The 27,573-nt window shown below is 47.2% G+C and overlaps 1 protein-coding gene across 1 annotated transcript in view; it reads right to left on the reverse strand.

Annotated features, from left to right (window-relative positions):
* Window positions 1-8,683: 8,683 nt before the first annotated feature.
* The window catches only part of SMARCAL1 (SNF2 related chromatin remodeling annealing helicase 1), a 29,283-nt gene continuing 10,393 nt past the window's right edge, over window positions 8,684-27,573 (reverse strand). The window contains exons 6-17 of the mRNA XM_073647458.1: window positions 25,925-26,108; window positions 24,889-25,039; window positions 24,505-24,663; window positions 24,355-24,420; window positions 23,894-24,034; window positions 23,603-23,821; window positions 18,625-18,695; window positions 15,015-15,117; window positions 14,062-14,244; window positions 10,640-10,740; window positions 10,400-10,496; window positions 8,684-8,943 (exon numbers count right to left, since the gene is read on the reverse strand). Coding sequence (XP_073503559.1) covers window positions 8,776-8,943; window positions 10,400-10,496; window positions 10,640-10,740; window positions 14,062-14,244; window positions 15,015-15,117; window positions 18,625-18,695; window positions 23,603-23,821; window positions 23,894-24,034; window positions 24,355-24,420; window positions 24,505-24,663; window positions 24,889-25,039; window positions 25,925-26,108 — 1,643 coding nt within the window. The 3' untranslated portion in view covers window positions 8,684-8,775. The remainder of the gene's footprint in view (window positions 8,944-10,399; window positions 10,497-10,639; window positions 10,741-14,061; window positions 14,245-15,014; window positions 15,118-18,624; window positions 18,696-23,602; window positions 23,822-23,893; window positions 24,035-24,354; window positions 24,421-24,504; window positions 24,664-24,888; window positions 25,040-25,924; window positions 26,109-27,573) is intronic.

The following is a 27,573-nucleotide window of genomic DNA, read 5'->3' on the forward strand; positions in this document are numbered from 1 at the left end:
ATACAGGAGGTAACTCAGGATCAGTAATGTAATGTATGTACACAGTGACTGCACCAGCAGAATAGTGAGTGCAGCTCTGGAGTATAATACAGGATGTAACTCAGGATCAGTAATGTAATGTATGTACACAGTGACTGCACCAGCAGAATAGTGAGTGAGGCTCTGGAGTATAATACAGGATGTAACTCAGCATCAGTAATGTAATGTATGTAGTCAGTGACTGCACCAGCAAAATAGTGAGTGCAGCTCTGGAGTATAATACGGGATGTAACTCAGGATCAGTAATGTAATGTATGTACACAGTGACTGCACCAGCAGAATAGTGAGTGCAGCTCTGGAGGATAATACAGGATGTAACTCTGGATCAGTAATGTAATGTATGTACACAGTGACTGCACCAGCAGAATAGTGAGTGCAGCTCTGGAGTATAATACAGGATGTAACTCAGGATCAGTAATGTAATGTATGTAGTCAGTGACTGCACCAGCAAAATAGTGAGTGCAGCTCTGGGGTATAATACAGGATGTAACTCAGGATCAGTAATGTAATGTATGTAGTCAGTGACTGCACCAGCAAAATAGTGAGTGCAGCTCTGGGGTATAATACAGGATGTAACTCAGGATCAGTAATGTAATGTATGTACACAGTGATTGCACTAGCAGAATAGTGAGTGCAGCTCTGGGGTATAATACAGGAGGTAACTCAGGATCAGTAATGTAATGTATGTACACAGTGACTGCACCAGCAGAATAGTGAGTGCAGCTCTGGAGTATAATACAGGATGTAACTCCGCATCAGTAATGTAATGTATGTAGTCAGTGACTGCACCAGCAAAATAGTGAGTGCAGCTCTGGAGTATAATACAGGATGTAACTCAGCATCAGTAATGTAATGTATGTACACAGTGACTGCACCAGCAGAATAGTGAGTGCAGCTCTGGAGTATAATACAGGATGTAACTCAGCATCAGTAATTTAATGTATGTACACAGTGACTGCACCAGCAGAATAGTGAGTGCAGCTCTGGGGTATAATACAGGAGGTAACTCAGGATCAGTAATGTATGTACACAGTGACTCCACCAGCAGAATAGTGAGTGCAGCTCTGGAGGAGAATACAGTTTGTAACTCAGGATCAGTAATGTAATGTATGTACACAGTGACTGCACCAGCAGAATAGTGAGTGCAGCTCTGGAGTATAATACAGGATGTAACTCAGGATCAGTAATGTAATGTATGTACACAGTGACTGCACCAGCAGAATAGTGAGTGCAGCTCTGGAGTATAATACAGGATGTAACTCAGCATCAGTAATGTAATGTATGTAGTCAGTGACTGCACCAGCAAAATAGTGAGTGCAGCTCTGGAGTATAATACAGGATGTAACTCAGCATCAGTAATGTAATGTATGTACACAGTGATTGCACTAGCAGAATAGTGAGTGCAGCTCTGGGGTATAATACAGGAGGTAACTCAGGATCAGTAATGTAATGTATGTACACAGTGACTCCACCAGCAGAATAGTGAGTGCAGCTCTGGAGGAGAATACAGTTTGTAACTCAGGATCAGTAATGTAATGTATGTACACAGTGACTGCACCAGCAGAATAGTGAGTGCAGCTCTGGAGTATAATACAGGATGTAACTCAGGATCAGTAATGTAATGTATGTACACAGTGACTGCACCAGCAGAATAGTGAGTGCAGCTCTGGAGTATAATACAGGATGTAACTCAGGATCAGTACAGGATCAGTAATGTAATGCATGTACACAGTGACAGCACCAGCAGAATAGTGAGTGCAGCTCTGGAGTATAATACAGGATGTAACTCAGCATCAGTAATGTAATGTATGTAGTCAGTGACTGCACCAGCAAAATAGTTTGTGCAGCTCTGGAGTATAATACAGGAGGTAACTCAGGATCAGTAATATAATGTATGTACACAGTGATTGCACCAGCAGAATAGTGAGTGCAGCTCTGGAGGAGAATACAGGATGTAACTCAGGATCAGTAATGTAATGTATGTACACAGTGACTGCACCAGCAGAATAGTGAGTGCAGCTCTGGAGTATAATACAGGATGTAACTCAGGATCAGTAATGTAATGTATGTACACAGTGACTGCACCAGCAGAATAGTGAGTGCAGCTCTGGAGTATAATACAGGATGTAACTCAGGATCAGTAATGTAATGTATGTACACAGTGACTGCACCAGCAGAATAGTGAGTGCAGCTCTGGAGTATAATACAGGATGTAACTCAGCATCAGTAATTTAATGTATGTACACAGTGACTGCACCAGCAGAATAGTGAGTGCAGCTCTGGGGTATAATACAGGAGGTAACTCAGGATCAGTAATGTATGTACACAGTGACTGCACCAGCAGAATAGTGAGTGCAGCTCTGGAGTATAATACAGGATGTAACTCAGCATCAGTAATGTAATGTATGTAGTCAGTGACTGCACCAGCAAAATAGTGAGTGCAGCTCTGGAGTATAATACAGGATGTAACTTAGGATCAGTAATGTAATGTATGTACACAGTGATTGCACCAGCAGAATAGTGAGTGCAGCTCTGGGGTATAATACAGGAGGTAACTCAGGATCAGTAATGTAATGTATGTACACAGTGACTGCACCAGCAGAATAGTGAGTGCAGCTCTGGAGTATAATACAGGATGTAACTCAGGATCAGTAATGTAATGTATGTACACAGTGACTCCACCAGCAGAATAGTGAGTGCAGCTCTGGAGTATAATACAGGATGTAACTCAGGATCAGTAATGTAATGTATGTACACAGTGACTGCACCAGCAGAATAGTGAGTGCAGCTCTGGAGGAGAATACAGGATGTAACTCAGGATCAGTAATGTAATGTATGTACACAGTGACTGCACCAGCAGAATAGTGAGTGCAGCTCTGGAGTATAATACAGGATGTAACTCAGGATCAGTAATTTAATGTACGTACACAGTGACTGCACCAGCAGAATAGTGAGTGCAGCTCTGGAGTATAATACAGGATGTAACTCAGGATCAGTACAGGATCAGTAATGTAATGTATGTACACAGTGACTTCAGAAGCAGAATAGTGAGTGCAGCTCTGGAGTATAATACAGGATGTAACTCAGGATCAGTAATGTATGTACACAGTGACTGCACCAGCAGAATAGTGAGTGCAGCTCTGGAGTAGAATACAGGATGTAACTCAGGATCAGTAATGTAATTTATGTACACAGTGACTGCACCAGCAGAATAGTGAGCGCAGCTCTGGAGTATAATACAGGAGGTAACTCAGGATCAGTAATGTAATGTATGTACACAGTGACTGCACCAGCAGAATAGTGAGTGCAGCTCTGGAGTATAATACAGGATGTAACTCAGGATCAGTAATGTAATGTATGTACACAGTGACTGCACCAGCAGAATAGTGAGTGCAGCTCTGGAGTATAATACAGGATGTAACTCAGGATCAGTAATGTAATGTATGTACACAGTGACTGCACCAGCAGAATAGTGAGTGAGGCTCTGGAGTATAATACAGGATGTAACTCAGCATCAGTAATGTAATGTATGTAGTCAGTGACTGCACCAGCAAAATAGTGAGTGCAGCTCTGGAGTATAATACGGGATGTAACTCAGGATCAGTAATGTAATGTATGTACACAGTGACTGCACCAGCAGAATAGTGAGTGCAGCTCTGGAGGATAATACAGGATGTAACTCTGGATCAGTAATGTAATGTATATACACAGTGACTGCACCAGCAGAATAGTGAGTGCAGCTCTGGAGTATAATACAGGATGTAACTCAGGATCAGTAATGTATGTAGTCAGTGACTGCACCAGCAAAATAGTGAGTGCAGCTCTGGGGTATAATACAGGATGTAACTCAGGATCAGTAATGTAATGTATGTAGTCAGTGACTGCACCAGCAAAATAGTGAGTGCAGCTCTGGGGTATAATACAGGATGTAACTCAGGATCAGTAATGTAATGTATGTACACAGTGATTGCACTAGCAGAATAGTGAGTGCAGCTCTGGGGTATAATACAGGAGGTAACTCAGGATCAGTAATGTAATGTATGTACACAGTGACTGCACCAGCAGAATAGTGAGTGCAGCTCTGGAGTATAATACAGGATGTAACTCAGCATCAGTAATGTAATGTATGTAGTCAGTGACTGCACCAGCAAAATAGTGAGTGCAGCTCTGGAGTATAATACAGGATGTAACTCAGCATCAGTAATGTAATGTATGTACACAGTGATTGCACTAGCAGAATAGTGAGTGCAGCTCTGGGGTATAATACAGGAGGTAACTCAGGATCAGTAATGTAATGTATGTACACAGTGACTCCACCAGCAGAATAGTGAGTGCAGCTCTGGAGGAGAATACAGTTTGTAACTCAGGATCAGTAATGTAATGTATGTACACAGTGACTGCACCAGCAGAATAGTGAGTGCAGCTCTGGAGTATAATACAGGATGTAACTCAGGATTAGTAATGTAATGTATGTACACAGTGACTGCACCAGCAGAATAGTGAGTGCAGCTCTGGAGTATAATACAGGATGTAACTCAGGATCAGTACAGGATCAGTAATGTAATGCATGTACACAGTGACAGCACCAGCAGAATAGTGAGTGCAGCTCTGGGGTATAATACAGGAGGTAACTCAGGATCAGTAATGTAATGTATGTACACAGTGACTGCACCAGCAGAATAGTGAGTGCAGCTCTGGAGTATAATACAGGATGTAACTCAGGATCAGTAATGTAATGTATGTACACAGTGACTCCACCAGCAGAATAGTGAGTGCAGCTCTGGAGGAGAATACAGGATGTAACTCAGGATCAGTAATGTAATGTATGTACACAGTGACTGCACCAGCAGAATAGTGAGTGCAGCTCTGGAGTATAATACAGGATGTAACTCAGGATCAGTAATTTAATGTACGTACACAGTGATTGCACCAGCAGAATAGTGAGTGCAGCTCTGGAGGAGAATACAGGATGTAACTCAGGATCAGTAATGTAATGTATGTACACAGTGACTGCACCAGCAGAATAGTGAGTGCAGCTCTGGAGTATAATACAGGATGTAACTCAGGATCAGTAATGTAATGTATGTACACAGTGACTGCACCAGCAGAATAGTGAGTGCAGCTCTGGAGTATAATACAGGATGTAACTCAGGATCAGTAATGTAATGTATGTACACAGTGACTGCACCAGCAGAATAGTGAGTGCAGCTCTGGAGTATAATACAGGATGTAACTCAGCATCAGTAATTTAATGTATGTACACAGTGACTGCACCAGCAGAATAGTGAGTGCAGCTCTGGGGTATAATACAGGAGGTAACTCAGGATCAGTAATGTATGTACACAGTGACTGCACCAGCAGAATAGTGAGTGCAGCTCTGGAGTATAATACAGGATGTAACTCAGCATCAGTAATGTAATGTATGTAGTCAGTGACTGCACCAGCAAAATAGTGAGTGCAGCTCTGGAGTATAATACAGGATGTAACTTAGGATCAGTAATGTAATGTATGTACACAGTGATTGCACCAGCAGAATAGTGAGTGCAGCTCTGGGGTATAATACAGGAGGTAACTCAGGATCAGTAATGTAATGTATGTACACAGTGACTGCACCAGCAGAATAGTGAGTGCAGCTCTGGAGTATAATACAGGATGTAACTCAGGATCAGTAATGTAATGTATGTACACAGTGACTCCACCAGCAGAATAGTGAGTGCAGCTCTGGAGGAGAATACAGGATGTAACTCAGGATCAGTAATGTAATGTATGTACACAGTGACTGCACCAGCAGAATAGTGAGTGCAGCTCTGGAGTATAATACAGGATGTAACTCAGGATCAGTAATTTAATGTACGTACACAGTGACTGCACCAGCAGAATAGTGAGTGCAGCTCTGGAGTATAATACAGGATGTAACTCAGGATCAGTACAGGATCAGTAATGTAATGTATGTACACAGTGACTTCAGAAGCAGAATAGTGAGTGCAGCTCTGGAGTATAATACAGGATGTAACTCAGGATCAGTAATGTATGTACACAGTGACTGCACCAGCAGAATAGTGAGTGCAGCTCTGGAGTAGAATACAGGATGTAACTCAGGATCAGTAATGTAATTTATGTACACAGTGACTGCACCAGCAGAATAGTGAGCGCAGCTCTGGAGTATAATACAGGAGGTAACTCAGGATCAGTAATGTAATGTATGTACACAGTGACTGCACCAGCAGAATAGTGAGTGCAGCTCTGGAGTATAATACAGGATGTAACTCAGGATCAGTAATGTAATGTATGTACACAGTGACTGCACCAGCAGAATAGTGAGTGCAGCTCTGGAGTATAATACAGGATGTAACTCAGGATCAGTAATGTAATGTATGTACACAGTGACTGCACCAGCAGAATAGTGAGTGAGGCTCTGGAGTATAATACAGGATGTAACTCAGCATCAGTAATGTAATGTATGTAGTCAGTGACTGCACCAGCAAAATAGTGAGTGCAGCTCTGGAGTATAATACGGGATGTAACTCAGGATCAGTAATGTAATGTATGTACACAGTGACTGCACCAGCAGAATAGTGAGTGCAGCTCTGGAGGATAATACAGGATGTAACTCTGGATCAGTAATGTAATGTATATACACAGTGACTGCACCAGCAGAATAGTGAGTGCAGCTCTGGAGTATAATACAGGATGTAACTCAGGATCAGTAATGTATGTAGTCAGTGACTGCACCAGCAAAATAGTGAGTGCAGCTCTGGGGTATAATACAGGATGTAACTCAGGATCAGTAATGTAATGTATGTAGTCAGTGACTGCACCAGCAAAATAGTGAGTGCAGCTCTGGGGTATAATACAGGATGTAACTCAGGATCAGTAATGTAATGTATGTACACAGTGATTGCACTAGCAGAATAGTGAGTGCAGCTCTGGGGTATAATACAGGAGGTAACTCAGGATCAGTAATGTAATGTATGTACACAGTGACTGCACCAGCAGAATAGTGAGTGCAGCTCTGGAGTATAATACAGGATGTAACTCAGCATCAGTAATGTAATGTATGTAGTCAGTGACTGCACCAGCAAAATAGTGAGTGCAGCTCTGGAGTATAATACAGGATGTAACTCAGCATCAGTAATGTAATGTATGTACACAGTGATTGCACTAGCAGAATAGTGAGTGCAGCTCTGGGGTATAATACAGGAGGTAACTCAGGATCAGTAATGTAATGTATGTACACAGTGACTCCACCAGCAGAATAGTGAGTGCAGCTCTGGAGGAGAATACAGTTTGTAACTCAGGATCAGTAATGTAATGTATGTACACAGTGACTGCACCAGCAGAATAGTGAGTGCAGCTCTGGAGTATAATACAGGATGTAACTCAGGATTAGTAATGTAATGTATGTACACAGTGACTGCACCAGCAGAATAGTGAGTGCAGCTCTGGAGTATAATACAGGATGTAACTCAGGATCAGTACAGGATCAGTAATGTAATGCATGTACACAGTGACAGCACCAGCAGAATAGTGAGTGCAGCTCTGGAGTATAATACAGGAGGTAACTCAGGATCAGTAATATAATGTATGTACACAGTGACTGCACCAGCAGAATAGTGAGTGCAGCTCTGGAGTATAATACAGGATGTAACTCAGGATCAGTAATGTAATGTATGTACACAGTGACTGCACCAGCAGAATAGTGAGTGCAGCTCTGGAGTATAATACAGGATGTAACTCAGGATCAGTAATGTAATGTATGTACACAGTGACTGCACCAGCAGAATAGTGAGTGCAGCTCTGGAGTATAATACAGGATGTAACTCAGCATCAGTAATTTAATGTATGTACACAGTGACTGCACCAGCAGAATAGTGAGTGCAGCTCTGGGGTATAATACAGGAGGTAACTCAGGATCAGTAATGTATGTACACAGTGACTGCACCAGCAGAATAGTGAGTGCAGCTCTGGAGTATAATACAGGATGTAACTCAGCATCAGTAATGTAATGTATGTAGTCAGTGACTGCACCAGCAAAATAGTGAGTGCAGCTCTGGAGTATAATACAGGATGTAACTTAGGATCAGTAATGTAATGTATGTACACAGTGATTGCACCAGCAGAATAGTGAGTGCAGCTCTGGGGTATAATACAGGAGGTAACTCAGGATCAGTAATGTAATGTATGTACACAGTGACTGCACCAGCAGAATAGTGAGTGCAGCTCTGGAGTATAATACAGGATGTAACTCAGGATCAGTAATGTAATGTATGTACACAGTGACTCCACCAGCAGAATAGTGAGTGCAGCTCTGGAGGAGAATACAGGATGTAACTCAGGATCAGTAATGTAATGTATGTACACAGTGACTGCACCAGCAGAATAGTGAGTGCAGCTCTGGAGTATAATACAGGATGTAACTCAGGATCAGTAATTTAATGTACGTACACAGTGACTGCACCAGCAGAATAGTGAGTGCAGCTCTGGAGTATAATACAGGATGTAACTCAGGGTCAGGATGGCACCTGGTACATTCACAACGTACTTCTCATCTTTTGGTAATTTATTATTTTTGTTACATAACGTCAGAGGGCCGCTTTAGGCTGCAGACAATTAGTGATCTGTGAATGAGGGAACAGACGACGCATTATTATTAATATTTATCTTTAATTATGAAATGATATTAACAAAATAGACGAATATACAATCACACGCTGCGCTGTGAACAATTTTTAAAGGTCAGAAATAATCCTCAATTTTTCTTTTCTTGCAGATGTTTCCATCAGGAGGTTCTTGGTCAAACTCCTCGCAGGCCTCCAGGAGCAGAGCTTCATCTGCGTCATCCGCAGCCCCGTCCTGCGAGAACGACCTCTGGAACAGCTCATATATGCTCTTCTGTTTAGGGTCCTGTGTAAATATCACATGAGATGAGGTTTAGTTTGTAGCGAGTCACCAACCAGAAGTAAAAGTGTCCAACCATAGAGAGGAATTCTGGTAGTCCGGAGCGGAGGCCGGTCCACACAGGAATGATTACACGGGGCTCCATATTGCAGAGTCTGATGCTCTGTAATCAAAACGTCGGACTGAGATAATCTGAGAATCCTCAAAAAAGACCCTGATAATAACACAGGTCACTGAGGTCGGGCAAATATGAGCCAGACTGATGCACTGGCCCCCGATTCATCCAAAAGGTTTTACCAGATTTCTGGCATAAAACACTTAGAAAATGTGCAAAACTTTTGTGTAACTTTAAGCTGCAGAAAAATATTGTGAAGTCTGGCGAGGAATCGAGCATGTCTGTGATGCAACATATATCAGCAAAGCGTTCAGTGAGCAAACGCAGGGATCTATACAGAGATGTCCAATGAGTACAATTAATTAAGTCACAAACTTTGGAATTGCTGGAAAGTTACATAATGAATCAGCACGACCAACGTGAATATCCATACACTGCTGAATAGATCAGATACTTATATAAAAAGCGTAGAAATACCCTATAATCCCACATCACATCCAGGTGATAACGTGTCTAAATTCATAAAGATGTGAAAAGAGAGATATCACCAACATAGTATAGAGCGCAGGGATTATTGGTAGCGAAGGACACTATGCCAGGGACTAAATCTTCACGAGAGGCTGAGACGTTACCTCTGGTGAATAAAGACATCAGGCCTGCTTCATTGCTGCATGTGTTGTTGTTTTTTTTTTGTCTATTTTTGGTCTTTTATTCGCTCCTTATTCTATTTCTTTTTGAAGTTTATCTTATAAGTTTTGTTCACTCTGCTTCCCAGACGTTTGCAACCGATTCATCAAATTACAAAGTTTTTAAAAGCTCAGAACATTTTTTTTTTTTTTTTCTTTTTTTGCACAGTTGAACTCCAGTTCATGGGATGAATTTCTGTACGTCTGAAATGTTTTGTGCAAGTTTTGCAACATGCAACTTTTTCTTACTCTGACAATGCATAAAAAGGTCAATGAGAAAAATAAAGAGCAGCTTGGATTTTGCGCAAAATTCATGAACCTCCGAGCGGCATTTTAAACAACTTGGAGGAGAAAACACCAAAAAAAAAGAAAATCAACTTAAAAAAAATTGCAATTGATGAATCGAGCCCCCTGATCTTTTTCACTTGCAGACTTGGGAGTACCTTCCTCTATTTTTGACAATTCAGTAATTTCTCCTCTACTTTCCTTGGATGACGGTTTGCACCCACATTTGGATTGTGCGGCTTGTTTTTTTGATGGATAGATATGTGAGAGATACATGAACTATAGATCTGAGATTAAGTCGATAGATACTTGATAGATCACACACAGATAGATAGGACACAGTATTGTGATGTGTAGATGTCGTAGCCCTTCTCACCTTATAGAAATAATCTGTAGATTCTGTAGTTTCTGAAAAGTTAGCCTCTGACAGACCCGCCTGGCCCAGCACCTTGATCTTCTCCTGAATCATTGGCCTGTTAAAAAGCAGAGAAATAGAAAGATCTGTCAACAGCCGCAGCACATCCTGGATACCGAGATACAACGGAGACAATTACGACAAAAGTGATTGTAGCTGTGTAAAACAACATACGTGTGGTGAATTAAGATTTATTTTTACCACAGGTAGTCGTCCGCTGTTCCTTTGGCTACCAGGTAGTGGATATTGACGGAGCTCGTCTGACCTATTCTGTGCACCCGATCTTCTGCTTGAATCAAAATCTACAAAGAAACAATCAAGAATGTGGAGCCAACGAGTTATGTTATTAACCAAAAGCTGCAACAGAACAGGAGAGCGACGAAAGCGTTAATATGCAAAGTGTAGAGGGATTATACAAAGAACCTATGGCGAGCGCGCAGAGAGGAATCATATGGGGAGGGAGCGAGCGCACCGGGAGGGATCGTACGGGGAGGGAGCGAGCGAGCGCACAGTGGGAGCGTGCGCGCAGAAAGGAATCGTAAGGGGAGGGAGCGTGCGCGCAGAGAGGAGTCGTACGGGGAGGGAGGGAGCGTGCGCGCAGAGAGGAATCGTACAGGGAGGGAGCGTGCGCGCAGAGAGGAATCGTACGGGGGGGAGGGAGCGTGCGCGCAGAGAGGAATCGTACGGGGGGGAGGGAGCGTGCGCGCAGAGAGGAATCGTACGGGGAGGGAGGGAGCGTGCGCGCAGAGAGGAATCGTACGGGGAGGGAGGGAGCGTGCGCGCAGAGGGGAATCGTACGGGGAGGGAGGGAGCGTGCGCGCAGAGGGGAATCGTACGGGGAGGGAGCGAGCACGCACAGAGGGAGTGTATGGGGAGGGAGGGAGCGTGCGGGCAGAGAGGAATCGTACGGGGAGGGAGCGAGCACGCAGAGAGGAATTGTACGGGGAGGGAGGGAGCATGTGCGCAGAGAGGAATCGTACGGGGAGGGAGGGAGCATGTGCGCAGAGAGGAATCGTACGGGGAGGGAGGGAGCACGTACAGAGGGAGTGTACGGGGAGGGAGCACACAGAGGGAGTGTACGGGGAGGGAGGGAGCGTGCGGGCAGAGAGGAATCGTACGGGGAGGGAGTGAGCACACAGAGAGGAATTGTACGGGGAGGGAGGGAGCGTGCGGGCAGAGAGGAATCATACGGGGAGGAAGCGTGCGCGCAGAGAGGAATTGTACGGGGAGGGAGGGAGCGTGCGCGCAGTGAGGAATCGTACGGGGAGGGAGGGAGCGTGCGCGCAGAGAAGAATTGTACGGGAGGGGAGGGAGCGTGCGCGTAGAGAGGAATCGTACGTGGGGGGAGGGAGCGTGCGCGCAGAGAGGAATCGTACGGGGAGGGAGGAAGCGTGCGCGCAGAGAGGAATCGTACGGGGAGGGAGGAAGCGTGCGCGCAGAGAGGAATCGTACGGGGAGGGAGGAAGCGTGCGCGCAGAGAGGAATCGTACGGGGAGGGAGGAAGCGTGCGCGCAGAGAGGAATCGTACGGGGAGGGAGGGAGGGAGCGTGCGCGCAGAGAGGAATCGTACAGGGAGGGAGGGAGCGTGCGCGCAGAGAGGAATCGTACAGGGAGGGAGGGAGCGTGCGCGCAGAGAGGAATCGTACAGGGAGGGAGGGAGCGTGCGCGCAGAGAGGAATCGTACGGGGAGGGAGCGTGCGCGCAGAGAGGAATCGTACGGGGAGGGAGCGAGCACGCACAGAGGGAGTGTACGGGGAGGGAGGGAGCGTGCGGGCAGAGAGGAATCGTACGGGGAGGGAGCGAGCGCAAAGAGAAATCGTACGGGGAGGGAGCGAGCACAGAGAGAAATCGTACGGGGAGGGAGCGAGCGCGCACAGAGGGAGTGTACGGGGAGGGAGGGAGCATGTGCGCAGAGAGGAATCGTACGGGGAGTGAAGGAGCGCACAGAGGGAGTGTATGGGGAGGGAGGGAGCATGTGCGCAGAGAGGAATCGTACGGGGAGGGAGCGAGCGCGCACAGAGGGAGTGTACAGGGAGGGAGGGAGCATGTGCGCAGAGAGGAATCGTACGGGGAGGGAGGAAGCGTGCACGCAGAGAGGAATCGTACGGGGAGGGAGCATGCGCGCAGAGAAATCGTACGGGGAGGGAGCGAGCGCAGAGAGAGAGCATACGGGGAGGGAGCGAGCGCAGAGAGAAATCGTACGGGGAGGGAGCGAGCGCGCACAGAGGGAGTGTACGGGGAGGGAGGGAGCGTGCGCGCAGAGAGGAATCGTACGGGGAGGGAGCGAGCGCGCACAGAGGGAGTGTACGGGGAGGGAGGGAGCATGTGCGCAGAGAGGAATCGTACGGGGAGTGAAGGAGCGCACAGAGGGAGTGTATGGGGAGGGAGGGAGCATGTGCGCAGAGAGGAATCGTACGGGGAGGGAGCGAGCGCGCACAGAGGGAGTGTACGGGGAGGGAGGGAGCGAGCATGTGCGCAGAGAGGAATCATACGGGGAGGGAAGGAGCGCACAGAGGGAGTGTATGGGGAGGGAGGGAGAGTGTGCGCAGAGAGGAATCGTACGGGGAGGGAAGGAGCGTGTGCGCAGAGAGGAATCGTACAGGGAGGGAGCGAGCGCACAGAGTGGGAGCGTACGGGGAGGGAGGGAGCGTGTGCGCAGAGAGGAGGCGTACAAGGAGGGAGAGCGCGCACGCGCAGAACAGAACTGGCCATATGGCCAAGCCACTGCTCCGTTCACCATCTATGAGACTGTTGGGGAGGGTGTAGTACAGAGCCCCATTATCTCCAGCTGACCCATAACCTAAGAATTTCTGATCTATTTCAATGTGGCAGCTGATGGTCCTGTTCTTGGGATTGCTGGGACCCAGTGATTAGACCCCAGTGATCTGCAAGTCATCACGTATCCTTAGAATAGGTTTTGGTGTACCTCACTTTCCTAGACTCTGAATGTTCAGTTATATAGTATTGTGGGATGTATCCCTGTATTACAAGCCATTCAGGAGTCAAAGAAGGCAGGGTAACAGACCCAAAAAAGAGCTGTAAGCGCAGCCACACTGCTTGTCACCCAGCTTTCGTCCAGACATATTTGTGCCTAAATCTGATTACTTTCTGTTTTTCTCTCCCTAAATCTAAGCCGTGCGCCTTCCACCATGAAATGTGCTGGGTTTAAGGTGACTATTTTGGAAATGTGAAATACTTTGAACTTGAGTTCCTGGGAGAACATTGCGCCCCCGCACGCTTCAGTCAGGTGAAGGGAGGTGAAGAGCCGACGTGGGGAGCATTAGAGCTCCATGAGGCTGATTGCATCTGCGTCTCCGCGAGTTCAGCGGCCACAATTCCTGGAAGTCGCTGGGAGAACAAAGCTTCGCGGATTCATTAGGTGCGGATTTACTGGACCTTCACTTCTGTTTACAGCACAAATGTGACAGCGGCGGCGGCGGCATTGGCCGCAGAGACCCCCGGGGACACAAGTGTGACTGTACTCATCTGTAATTAAAGGCAAATCCTACCGAAATGCAAAACTTTTCACCCAAAATCAAAAGAGCTGAAATCATGTTCATGTAGCAGAGGTGCAGACAAGCGATTCCCCTACCTCCCTCCTCATAAAGGAAGACGGCACTCACCCCCGGGTTCCAGAACAGCTCCGCAAACACCACCAAGTCCGCTGAGGACAGGGTCAGCCCCATGTTGGCCGCCGTGATGGACAACACAGCGACACAGGACTTCTCCGAAAACTGGAATCTTTGGCAAAGTGACTGGCGATCAGCTGAGGAGGTGGCTCCATCAATGCGGATAAATCCTACGTTCTAGAAAAACATGCAGCCAGGATTAGTAAGAGACATAAAAGTCAGACGCCAGGATCGGAGAGGTTAAAGGGATGAGCCATTGTTCGTAGAATAATTGATTGATAATACAGTTGGAAACAAAGGTAACAAGACCAGACTACAAGCAGCAGGCGGCATCACAGACTGCAGGAACGACCCGATTACCCCCGGCCGCAGGAACGACCCGATTTACCCCCGGCCGCAGGAACGACCCGATTTACCCCCGGCCGCAGGAACGACCCGATTTACCCCCGGCCGCAGGAACGACCCGATTTACCCCCGGCCGCAGGAACGACCCGATTTACCCCCGGCCGCAGGAACGACCCGATTTACCCCCGGCCGCAGGAACGACCCGATTTACCCCCGGCCGCAGGAACGACCCGATTTACCCCCGGCCGCAGGAACGACCCGATTTACCCCCGGCCGCAGGAACGACCCGATTTACCCCCGGCCGCAGGAACGACCCGATTTACCCCCGGCCGCAGGAACGACCCGATTTACCCCCGGCTGCAGGAATCACACAACTTACTGCAGAAAAATAACAGCTACGTCACATCTAGTTACTGGGGTGCGCTGACTAACAACCAGTCTTCTCAAGGGGGTTGTCAGACGCCAAGTCCCAAACAACTCGTCTGCCTGTCTGTTCTGAGCTTTTAGCTAACTGAATTGAGGGCAGATGATCAGACATTAAACCAACCACCAATTAATCACATTCGTGTAACCGTAGGTGAAGATGGAGAATCTCGGGTCACCTTCTTCCCCAGCTCTTCACAGACATTGTCCAGAACCAGCTTGTGATGGGCGAACACCAGGAACTTCTCCCGCCCGCTCTCCAGCAGATCCAGGATGTATTCTCTGCAAATGTCCAATATGTACGAAGACCATTATCATCTACACACCGAACAGACGTCTGCACAGGATATATGTAACTCATATCAACCCCCTGAAATATTTATCATAAATACATACCGTATTTTTTGGACCATAAGACGCACTTTTTTTACCCCAAATTATAGGGGAAAATGGGGGTGCGCCTTATGGTCCGAATGTACCGTTTTGTGATGTGGGGGCGGAGGGGGCTGCGGCAGCGGAGGGGGCTATGGAACTGTGTTACCCAGTAACGAGCGGCGGCAGCAGCAGCAGGTTTGTGGGCGCAGCCATGAATTCACTATGGCCGCGCTAGACATCAGGAGGTGGGCGGTCCCTGGTCCAGATCACGCGCTGCAGTGACATTACTTAGGAGGCAGGGCCGGGGCAACGCAGAACAGTACAGCGCGCAGTCATCACCGGCCCTGCCTCCTAAGTAATGTCACTGCAGCGCGCGATCTGGACCAGGGACCGCCCACCTCCTGATGTCTAGCGCGGCCATAGTGAATTCATGGCTGCGCCCACAAACCTGCTGCTGCTGCCGCCGCTCGTTACTGTGTAACACAGTTCCATCGCCGCCACAGCCCCTTCCGCTTCCGTAGCCCCTTGCAGCCACAGCCCCCCCTTGCAGCCACAGCCCCCTCCCGCTGCCACAACGCCAGCCGCCTCCGCAGCCTCAGCCCCAGCCAGTGTGACCCCGCTCTCTGCCTATTGTGGGTCCAGAATAAGAGGCAAGCAAGTTTTCTTTTCACTATTTCCCACCTCTAAAACTTGGGTGCGTCTTATAGTCCGAAAAATACAGTAATTATAATGCCTCTCTATATCATCAGAGAGCCACACAAAATTCATTACAAGAGTCACGATATACATACATTACTGATCCTGAGATACATCCTTTATTATACTCCAGAGCTGCACTCACTATTCTGCTGGTGCAGTCACTGTGTATATACATTACATTACTGATCCTGAGATACATCCTTTATTATACTCCAGAGCTGCACTCACTATTCTGCTGGTGCAGTCACTGTGTATATACATTACATTACTGATCCTGAGTTACATCCTGTATTATACTCCAGAGCTGCACTCACTATTCTGCTGGTGCAGTCACTGTGTACATACATTACATTACTGATCCTGAGATACATCCTGTATTATACTCCAGAGCTGCACTCACTATTCTGCTGGTGCAGTCACTGTGTACATACATTACATTACTGATCCGGAGTTACATCCTGTATTATACTCCAGAGCTGCACTCACTATTCTGCTTGTGCAGTCACTGTGTACATACATTACATTACTGATCCTGAGATACATCCTGTATTATACTCCAGAGCTGCACTCACTATTCTGCTGGTGCAGTCACTGTGTACATACATTACATTACTGATCCTGAGTTACATCCTGTATTATACTCCAGAGCTGCACTCACTATTCTGCTGGTGGAGTCACTGTGTACATACATTACATTACTGATCCTGAGTTACATCCTGTATTATACTCCAGAGCTGCACTCACTATTCTGCTGGTGCAGTCACTGTGTACATACATTACATTACTGATCCTGAGTTACATCCTGTATTATACTCCAGAGCTGCACTCACTATTCTGCTGGTGCAGTCACTGTGTACATACATTACTGATCCTGAGATACATCCTGTATTATACTCCAGAGCTGCACTCACTATTCTGCTGGTGCAGTCACTGTGTACATAGATTACATTACTGATCCTGAGATACATCCTGTATTATACTCCAGAGCTGCACTCACTATTCTGCTGGTGCAGTCACTGTGTACATACATTACATTACTGATCCTGAGATACATCCTGTATTATACTCCAGAGCTGCACTCACTATTCTGCTGGTGCAGTCACTGTGTACATACATTACATTACTGATCCTGAGTTACATCCTGTATTATACTCCAGAGCTGCACTCACTATTCTGCGGGTGGAGTCACTGTGTACATACATTACTGATCCTGAGTTACCTCCTGTATTATACTCCAGAGCTGCACTCACTATTCTGCTGGTGGAGTCACTGTGTACATACATTACATTACTGATCCTGAGTTACCTCCTGTATTATACTCCAGAGCTGCACTCACTATTCTGCTGGTGCAGTCACTGTGTACATACATTACATTACTGATCCTGAGTTACATCCTGTATTATACTCCAGAGCTGCACTCACTATTCTGCTGGTGCAGTCACTGTGTACATACATTACATTACTGATCCTGAGTTACCTCCTGTATTATACTCCAGAGCTGCACTCACTATTCTGCTGGTGCAGTCACTGTGTACATACATTACATTACTGATCCTGAGTTACATCCTGTATTATACTCCAGAGCTGCACTCACTATTCTGCTGGTGCAGTCACTGTGTACATACATTACTGATCCTGAGATACATCCTGTATTATACTCCAGAGCTGCACTCACTATTCTGCTGGTGCAGTCACTGTGTACATAGATTACATTACTGATCCTGAGATACATCCTGTATTATACTCCAGAGCTGCACTCACTATTCTGCTGGTGCAGTCACTGTGTACATACATTACATTACTGATCCTGAGATACATCCTGTATTATACTCCAGAGCTGCACTCACTATTCTGCTGGTGCAGTCACTGTGTACATAGATTACATTACTGATCCTGAGATACATCCTGTATTATACTCCAGAGCTGCACTCACTATTCTGCTGGTGCAGTCACTGTGTACATACATTACATTACTGATCCTGAGTTACATCCTGTATTATACTCCAGAGCTGCACGCACTATTCTGCGGGTGGAGTCACTGTGTACATACATTACTGATCCTGAGTTACATCCTGTATTATACTCCAGAGCTGCACTCACTATTCTGCTGGTGGAGTCACTGTGTACATACATTACATTACTGATCCTGAGTTACATCCTGTATTATACTCCAGAGCTGCACTCACTATTCTGCTGGTGCAGTCACTGTGTACATACATTACATTACTGATCCTGAGTTACATCCTGTATTATACTCCAGAGCTGCACTCACTATTCTGCTGGTGCAGTCACTGTGTACATACATTACATTACTGATCCTGAGTTACATCCTGTATTATACTCCAGAGCTGCACTCACTATTCTGCTGGTGCAGTCACTGTGTACATACATTACATTACTGATCCTGAGTTACCTCCTGTATTATACCCCAGAGCTGCACTCACTATTCTGCTGGTGCAGTCACTGTGTACATACATTACATTACTGATCCTGAGTTACATCCTGTATTATACTCCAGAGCTGCACTCACTATTCTGCTGGTGCAGTCACTGTGTACATACATTACATTACTGATCCTGAGTTACATCCTGTATTATACTCCAGAGCTGCACTCACTATTCTGCTGGTGCAGTCACTGTGTACATACATTACACAAGACCCTGTTCCTCAGATATAGGGGGTCTAGTTCTCTTCCTCCCCTGAAGCGTCACTCACATAACACATCGGATTTTGGCTTCTGCCGTCCTGTTGTAGAAGAGGAGCAGCGCTTCTTTCTCTTGCACTTTCTGTAACAACAGGGAACATATTGGAGCGATTTCCTGGTCTCGGCTGCACAGACTGTGGTACATGTATCTCTATACAATACTTCTCCTGCAGTTTGTGTGTGTATCTGGGATACACGTCAAACTCTGGCTCGTGATGCCATATGGAGGACTATGTGGGGCTCATTATACTGTATGGAGGACTATGTGGGCCCATTATACTGTATGGAGGACTATGTGGGGCCATTATACTGTATGGAGGACTATGTGGGGCCCATTATACTGTACGGAGGACTATGTGGGGCCCATTATACTGTCTGGAGGACTATGTGGGGCTCATTATACTGTATGGAGGACTATGTGGGCCCATTATACTGTCTGGAGGACTATGTGGGGCTCATTATACTGTATGGAGGACTATGTGGGGCCCATTATACTGTATGGAGGACTATGTGGGCCCATTATACTGTCTGGAGGACTATGTGGGGCTCATTATACTGTATGGAGGACTATGTGGGGCCCATTATACTGTATGGAGGACTATGTGGGGCCTATTATACTGTATGGAGGACTATGTGGGGCCCATTATACTGTATGGAGGACTATGTGGGGCCCATTATACTGTATGGAGGACTATGTGGGGCCCATTATACTGTATGGAGGACTATGTGGGGGCCATTGTACTGTATGGAGGACTATGTGGGGCCTATTATACTGTATGGAGGACTATGTGGGGCCCATTATACTGTATGGAGGACTATGTGGGGCCCATTATACTGTATGGAGGACTATGTGGGGGCCATTGTACTGTAGGGAGGACTATGAGGGGGCCATTATACTGTATGGAGCACTATGTGGGCCATTATACTGTATGGAGGACTATGTGGAGCCCATTATACTGTATGGAGGACTATGTGGAGCCCATTATACTGTATGGAGGACTATGTGGGGCCCATTATACTGTATGGAGTACTATGTGGGACCATTATACTGTATGGAGGACTATGTGGGGCCCATTATACTGTATGGAGGACTATGTGGGGCCATTATACTGTATGGCGGACTATGTGGGGGCCATTATACTGTATGGAGGAGTATGTGGGGCCATTATACTGTATGGAGGACTATATGGGGCCATTATACTGTATGGAGGACTATATGGGCCCATTATACTGTATGGAGGACTATGTGGGGGCCATTGTACTATAGGGAGGACTATGTGGGGGCCATTATACTGTATGTAGCACTATGTGGGCCATTATACTGTATGGAGGACTATGTGGAACCCATTATACTGTATGGAGGACTATGTGGGGCCATTATACTGTATGGCGGACTATGTGGGGGCCATTATACTGTATGGAGGACTATGTGGGGGCCATTGTACTGTAGGGAGGACTATGTGGGGGCCATTATACTGTATGGAGCACTATGTGGGGCCCATTATACTGTATGGAGGACTATGTGGGGCCCATTATACTGTATGGAGGACTATGTGGGGCCCATTATTCTGTATGGAGGACTATGTGGGGCCCATTATTCTGTATGGAGGACTATGTGGGGCCCATTATATTGTATGGAGGACTATGTGGGGCCCATTATACTGTATGGAGGACTATGTGCGGGCCATTATACTGTATGGAGGGCTATGTGGGGCCCATTATACTGTATGGAGGACTATGTGGGGGCCATTATACTGTATGGAGGACTAGGTGAGGCCATTATACTGTATGAAGGACTAGGTGAGGCCATTATACTGTATGGGGGACTAGGTGAGGCCATTATACTGTATGGGGGACTAGGTGAGGCTCATTATACTGTATGGAGGACTATGTGGGGCTCATTATACTGTTTGGAGGACTATGTGGGGCCATTATACTGTATGGAGGACTATGTGGGGCCATTATACTGTATGGAGGACTATGTGGGGCCCATTATTCTATATGGAGGACTATGTGGGGCCCATTATTCTGTATGGAGGACTATGTGGGGCCCATTATTCTGTATGGAGGACTATGTGGGGCCCATTATTCTGTATGGAGGACTATGTGGGGCCCATTATTCTGTATGGAGCACTATGTGGGGCTCATTATACAGTATGGAGGACTATGTGGGGCTCATTATACAGTATGGAGGACTATGTGGGGCCATTATACTGTATGGAGGACTATGTGGGGCCCATTATACTGTATGGAGGGCTATGTGGGGCCCATTATACTGTATGGAGGACTATGTGGGGCTCATTATACAGTATGGAGGACTATGTGGGGCCCATTATACTGTATGGAGGACTATGTGGGGCCTATTATACTGTATGGAGGACTATGTGGGGCCCATTATACTGTATGGAGGACTATGTGGGGCCCATTATACTGTATGGAGGACTATGTGGGGCCCATTATACTGTATGGAGGACTATGTGGGGGCCATTGTACTGTATGGAGGACTATGTGGGGCCTATTATACTGTATGGAGGACTATGTGGGGCCCATTATACTGTATGGAGGACTATGTGGGGCCCATTATACTGTATGGAGGACTATGTGGGGGCCATTGTACTGTAGGGAGGACTATGAGGGGGCCATTATACTGTATGGAGCACTATGTGGGCCATTATACTGTATGGAGGACTATGTGGAGCCCATTATACTGTATGGAGGACTATGTGGAGCCCATTATACTGTATGGAGGACTATGTGGGGCCCATTATACTGTATGGAGTACTATGTGGGACCATTATACTGTATGGAGGACTATGTGGGGCCCATTATACTGTATGGAGGACTATGTGGGGCCATTATACTGTATGGCGGACTATGTGGGGGCCATTATACTGTATGGAGGAGTATGTGGGGCCATTATACTGTATGGAGGACTATATGGGGCCATTATACTGTATGGAGGACTATATGGGCCCATTATACTGTATGGAGGACTATGTGGGGGCCATTGTACTATAGGGAGGACTATGTGGGGGCCATTATACTGTATGTAGCACTATGTGGGCCATTATACTGTATGGAGGACTATGTGGAACCCATTATACTGTATGGAGGACTATGTGGGGCCATTATACTGTATGGCGGACTATGTGGGGGCCATTATACTGTATGGAGGACTATGTGGGGGCCATTGTACTGTAGGGAGGACTATGTGGGGGCCATTGTACTGTATGGAGCACTATGTGGGGCCCATTATACTGTATGGAGGACTATGTGGGGCCCATTATACTGTATGGAGGACTATGTGGGGCCCATTATTCTGTATGGAGGACTATGTGGGGCCCATTATTCTGTATGGAGGACTATGTGGGGCCCATTATATTGTATGGAGGACTATGTGGGGCCCATTATACTGTATGGAGGACTATGTGCGGGCCATTATACTGTATGGAGGGCTATGTGGGGCCCATTATACTGTATGGAGGACTATGTGGGGGCCATTATACTGTATGGAGGACTAGGTGAGGCCATTATACTGTATGAAGGACTAGGTGAGGCCATTATACTGTATGGGGGACTAGGTGAGGCCATTATACTGTATGGGGGACTAGGTGAGGCTCATTATACTGTATGGAGGACTATGTGGGGCTCATTATACTGTTTGGAGGACTATGTGGGGCCATTATACTGTATGGAGGACTATGTGGGGCCATTATACTGTATGGAGGACTATGTGGGGCCCATTATTCTATATGGAGGACTATGTGGGGCCCATTATTCTGTATGGAGGACTATGTGGGGCCCATTATTCTGTATGGAGGACTATGTGGGGCCCATTATTCTGTATGGAGGACTATGTGGGGCCCATTATTCTGTATGGAGCACTATGTGGGGCTCATTATACAGTATGGAGGACTATGTGGGGCTCATTATACAGTATGGAGGACTATGTGGGGCCATTATACTGTATGGAGGACTATGTGGGGCCCATTATACTGTATGGAGGGCTATGTGGGGCCCATTATACTGTATGGAGGACTATGTGGGGCTCATTATACAGTATGGAGGACTATGTGGGGCTCATTATACTGTATGGAGGGCTATGTGGGGCCCATTATACTGTATGGAGGGCTATGTGGGGCCCTTTATACTGTATGGAGGGCTATGTGGGGGCCATTATTCTGTATGGAGGACTATGTGGGGCCCATTATTCTGTATGGAGGACTATGTGGGGCCCATTATTCTGTATGGAGGACTATGTGGGGTCCATTATTCTGTATGGAGGACTATGTGGGGCCCATTATTCTGTATGGAGGACTATGTGGGGCCCATTATTCTGTATGGAGGACTATGTGGGGCCCATTATACTGTATGGAGGACTATGTAGGGGTCTATTATTCTGTATGGAGGACTATGTGGGGCCATTATACTGTATGGAGGACTATGTGGGGGCCATTATTCTGTATGGAGGACTATGTGGGGCCCATAATACTGTGTGAAGGGCATCATACTGTGTTGGGGTCACCATACTTTTCCAGGGTGAGCTGAGGGGGTCGGGGGTATAGTCGGGTCATCATACCATGCGTGTGCAGGGTATTGTGGGGGTATCATACTGTGTTTGAGGGGCACTTTTGTTGGCATTATACTTTATAGGGGCAATGAAAGGGCAATCTAGGGGCTTCAATAGGAGGAAAATTACTCTGTAAGGGCTGCAAAGTTGTGAGATATGCTCTTCTGTGACCCTGACGAACACTAAGATTTTTTTTTTAATAAATATCAAGGTTGGCCCGCGCAACTTTGTGGAAGTTTTTAATTTTGTCCCTCTGTGTTTTTGAGTTGGACATCCCTGATCTAGGAGGTGGGCATCTAGGATGCGTGTTGGGACCTGACTACACAGGACCTGCCGTAGTCTGTTGCTATGGAGACCGATCTTCATCTTGTTACAATGTTTCCCACATTATGTATCGGGCTGGATGTTTGGGAACTCACGCTTTTGAAACCTTGCGCCATCTCCTTAGCGGCTGCGACTAACGCTGCTTTCGTCTTCGCATTGATGCCCTCGGGAGCGACGACCACCATCTTGCGCTGCTTTGCGGGCAGCTGGGAGAGCACGTCGCACTTCAGCCGTCTGATCATTATGGATTCCTCCAGCAGGAGTTTCAGCTCGGTCATATTAGAGGATCCGGAGTAATCCCATCCCCAGGGCATCTAGGGAGGAGAAGGCGATGACATTTTCCGATCACCGATATCGGCTCTGTTATAGGGTCACCCGACACTCACCTGTTTAGCGTCACAGTATCGGACCCCAAAGTCGTGGAAACGTGGGAAGAAGCTGGGTCTCACGGCGGCGATCTGGGTGTATAGCTCCGCTGGCCTGGACATGGCCGGGGTGCCGGACAGCAGGATGACTCTCTTTGCGCTCTACGAAACACAAGAGGCTTGTGTCTATTAGTGATCGAACACTGCGCCGCTCAGGATCTTAAGAAAGTGGAGTGACGACGCACCCCAATTCTGGAAGAACGTGTTCAGCAGCCAAAAAGTAAGCAATGCTGCTATTCACTGCCAGCAAGCAGAGCTCTTTGAAATGTTGAGAAAAGTAAATCAAAGCCGCAGACGTTTTCACGGTGCATTGCTTCTGTCACATCCGTATAACACAGAACTTCGGGCACTTACCCTTTACATCACAGGTGTAACCACATACATCCCACACAGGGGGGCGCTATAGTCAGGGCGTCGTGTACCTTTAACAAGGGCATAGCAGACTTGCATCTGGCCGTCTTTCCGTTCTTCAAAAAGTGAGATTCGTCCTTGAAACAATAAATTAGGAACCGGTGACTAACGGGGCAGATATTCTAAGAAAAGGGTCCGGCGGGGCAAGAGCGGGCACTTACTATAATGATGACTCGGAAGTTGGAGGTAATTGTCCTGTCCATCTTCCCGAGGAGGTCGAAGCTGACGATGTTGATGAGGCTGGCGGACTGGCTGTCGCGACCGGTGACTATAACATTGATGCTGTCTGACCTGACGGACGGCAGCCATCTATGGAAAGCCTAAATAAGGATGGGGGGGGTGAATCCTGGACCACAGATCAGAGGCCACCTGGGTAATGGAGGTTTCAAGACCACGATGGGAGTTGTAGCTGGGAGAGAGAGAGTAGGAAGCCTCCTCCATCACGGACCGGACACACAGCGGCTCACATATCATCTACTGATACAGACACAACAGACTAAACCTGTAGTTACATGCATGCACCTGAACGCCAGGAGACTCCTCACCTCAGCCCAGGTAAACCTGACGGAGGATGGCGCCACCACAAGCAGCGGCCACTCCTTTCTGTAATAGGCGGCGATGCAGATGGCCTGGATTGTCTTCCCCAGGCCCATGTCATCAGCAAGGAGCAGACGACCTTCCCGTGAGATGGCAAAGCTGAAAATAAGTGAGAGGAGTTAGGAAACTAGAAACAGCAGCGGAGCTACGCAGCGAGGCCACCCAGAAGGAGGCCGGAGAGGCTTCTGTCAGTACAACGCGGCATCGCCCAACATCATGACAAATCAATCTTCTGGTTATGCACCCAGAGGACTGAGATCGTGCAAATCATAAACAGCACAGAAAACTGCAGATACGCGATGCATAGGCTACAATCCGCAGCATTAATTGGCCCGCTGCATATTAAAAATCCTATTTTTTCAGAGTGAACTACATTTCCTAATTCTCATCCACTTTGCTGATACTGTAAACTGCAGCAATTTTTCCTAATATACTAAGCAGCCACCCCCTGGGAACCTGCCCTTGGGATTACGCCACAGGGTCTTGCTTTCTTGTTACTGTCCCGGACCCTACTGCTTAGATTGTCTTCTCCTGGTCGGATCATGACGGCAGAGTTGGGGAGAGGCGACACTGAAGTGGCTGCGGACTGGGTGCACGTGAAGTCTTACCGCATCGACCCTACAGTAATCAGCAGAGGTTTTACAGCTGAGATTATCCGCTGGAGACCAGGGGTCCATCTGCTGACAGATCTCATAAACTAAGACTCTGCTGGTCAATTACATTGCTTAGGTGCCTCCCTATTTCCTGCCACATTTGCCTCAGATGGTGGTGTTATAGTATTATTACTTCCAAGAGGTGCGGACTCTGCCCTCTGCATCATGTGTGATAATGACCACCACTCAGCGCCTCATCCACCACTGCCTCGCCTAGCACAGCTGCACTCTCCAGGCCGCGACCCGTGCGATGGTGCCGAAACCCGTGCAACGGTGCCGCGACCCGTGCAACGGTGCCACCAGCAGCACTCGGGTCACGTCTTTCACTTACTTCACCCCCTCCCTCTGGAACGGCATCAGGCTGCTCTCCAGCTTGAAGTCCACCACGGACAGGTCCACATCCGGGATCTCAGAGCGACTTACACACGTTTTATCGAATTGAGAGGCAAATGCTTGAACCACAGGTCTGGGGAGAGGCTCTACCTCTGTTTGCTGTATTCTTAGTAAGGCCTCCACTGCAAAAGAGACATCAACGCTTAGGATCAGGCAACAGGGATTGTAATTTGTAAGGGCATCTGGTAAATGTAGATCTAGAAAGTTCTGAGCTAGTCACCTGCATCGTGTAGGCTGCTAGTAAAAGGCACAGTACAGAATCAGCAGTGTTAAGCGGATGTCCTGGACTTAGATACTGCAGAGCCATGCCATGGGAGCGGCAATACCTGAGAACAGTCACTGTATACTGTGTATATCTGCCCGCTGCCAGAGATGCAAAAAGCGGATGAGTGGGATCCCACCAACAAAGCGTCAGTGCTCAAAAGTAATAAAAGTAATTTCCCTAGTAGACCACAAGGCGGCGCTATAACATACAAGTGTGTTCCATAGGTGTCACATCCCCATAATAAGGGGTTAAACGGGACTGCAGCATGGCGGACTGATCTCAGTGGATTAGTGACAGCCAACATCTTCCAACCTGTTGCAGAATTGCTGTTTTTTCTCACTATTTTACAGCTCCAGAAGCAAGGAACAGTACACATGGGGTTAAGTAAAATGGCCCCTTTTATTCCGGGGAGATGATAATTGCAGGAAAGGTGGATGTAATTTATTGCTCTCTGTTGTCAGTCACTACAAGCTTGTTACAGGAGGATGGTAGGACAGGTGGATGCGATCACCCATCCTGTTATCAGCCGTTTGTACGGTAATAAGATGTGACTGATCTCACTCTTCTTATATCGCTCCTGCACCATTATAAGCTGCGGACACTTGGTGCCGTGGAGGAGAAGAGCGGGACGACAGGACGTTCCTTGTGCCCCCTCTCATACAACCACCATGGCGGCACCATTCTCACTGCAAGCAGCCAATTAGCCCATTGGACACCGGTCACATTCAATGTTATCCTGACATGAACTGTTATACGAGAAGTGGGCTGAGGACGACAGATCTGCGGGTGACCCCGGAAAAGACCCCCATACACAGAGATGACAGGACCGCAGCAAAGACATGTACCATTATACAGTACACAGTAAAGACAGCAGATCTGCGGGTGACCCCAGGACTGACCCCCCATTTCCAAAGTTGACATGCACTGTTTTAAGAGCCACAAAGAAAGGACTGTGAATACGAGGTGACCCTGGAACAGACCCCCATATGCAGCTCGGATAGCAGGTGACTCCATTCCCCAGACTGGACAGCTCTTTATGGACGATTCTTCCAGGAAACTATTAGTCATAGATTACTTGGGGAATATAATAAGAGCAGCGACGTCAGCAGACACATGGAGAATCACAGCTGCAGTTGGATGCCAAATAAAGGGGCAGGTCCACCATGATTAACAGATCTATAGGAAATTTACAGATCACTGGGGGTCCCACCGATCCAGAGAACAGTGCTGAGTGGGGTTCCACAACTGAATGGACAGATAAGCACTCATGCACATCACCGCCCCATTCAATGTCTATAGGCGTCTGCAGCAGGAGGTCGGGA

The sequence above is a fragment of the Phyllobates terribilis genome, unplaced genomic scaffold, assembly GCF_046119375.1.
Source record: "Phyllobates terribilis strain yellow unplaced genomic scaffold, ASM4611937v1 Scaffold_9__5_contigs__length_417890890, whole genome shotgun sequence".
NCBI lineage: Eukaryota > Metazoa > Chordata > Amphibia > Anura > Dendrobatidae > Phyllobates > Phyllobates terribilis.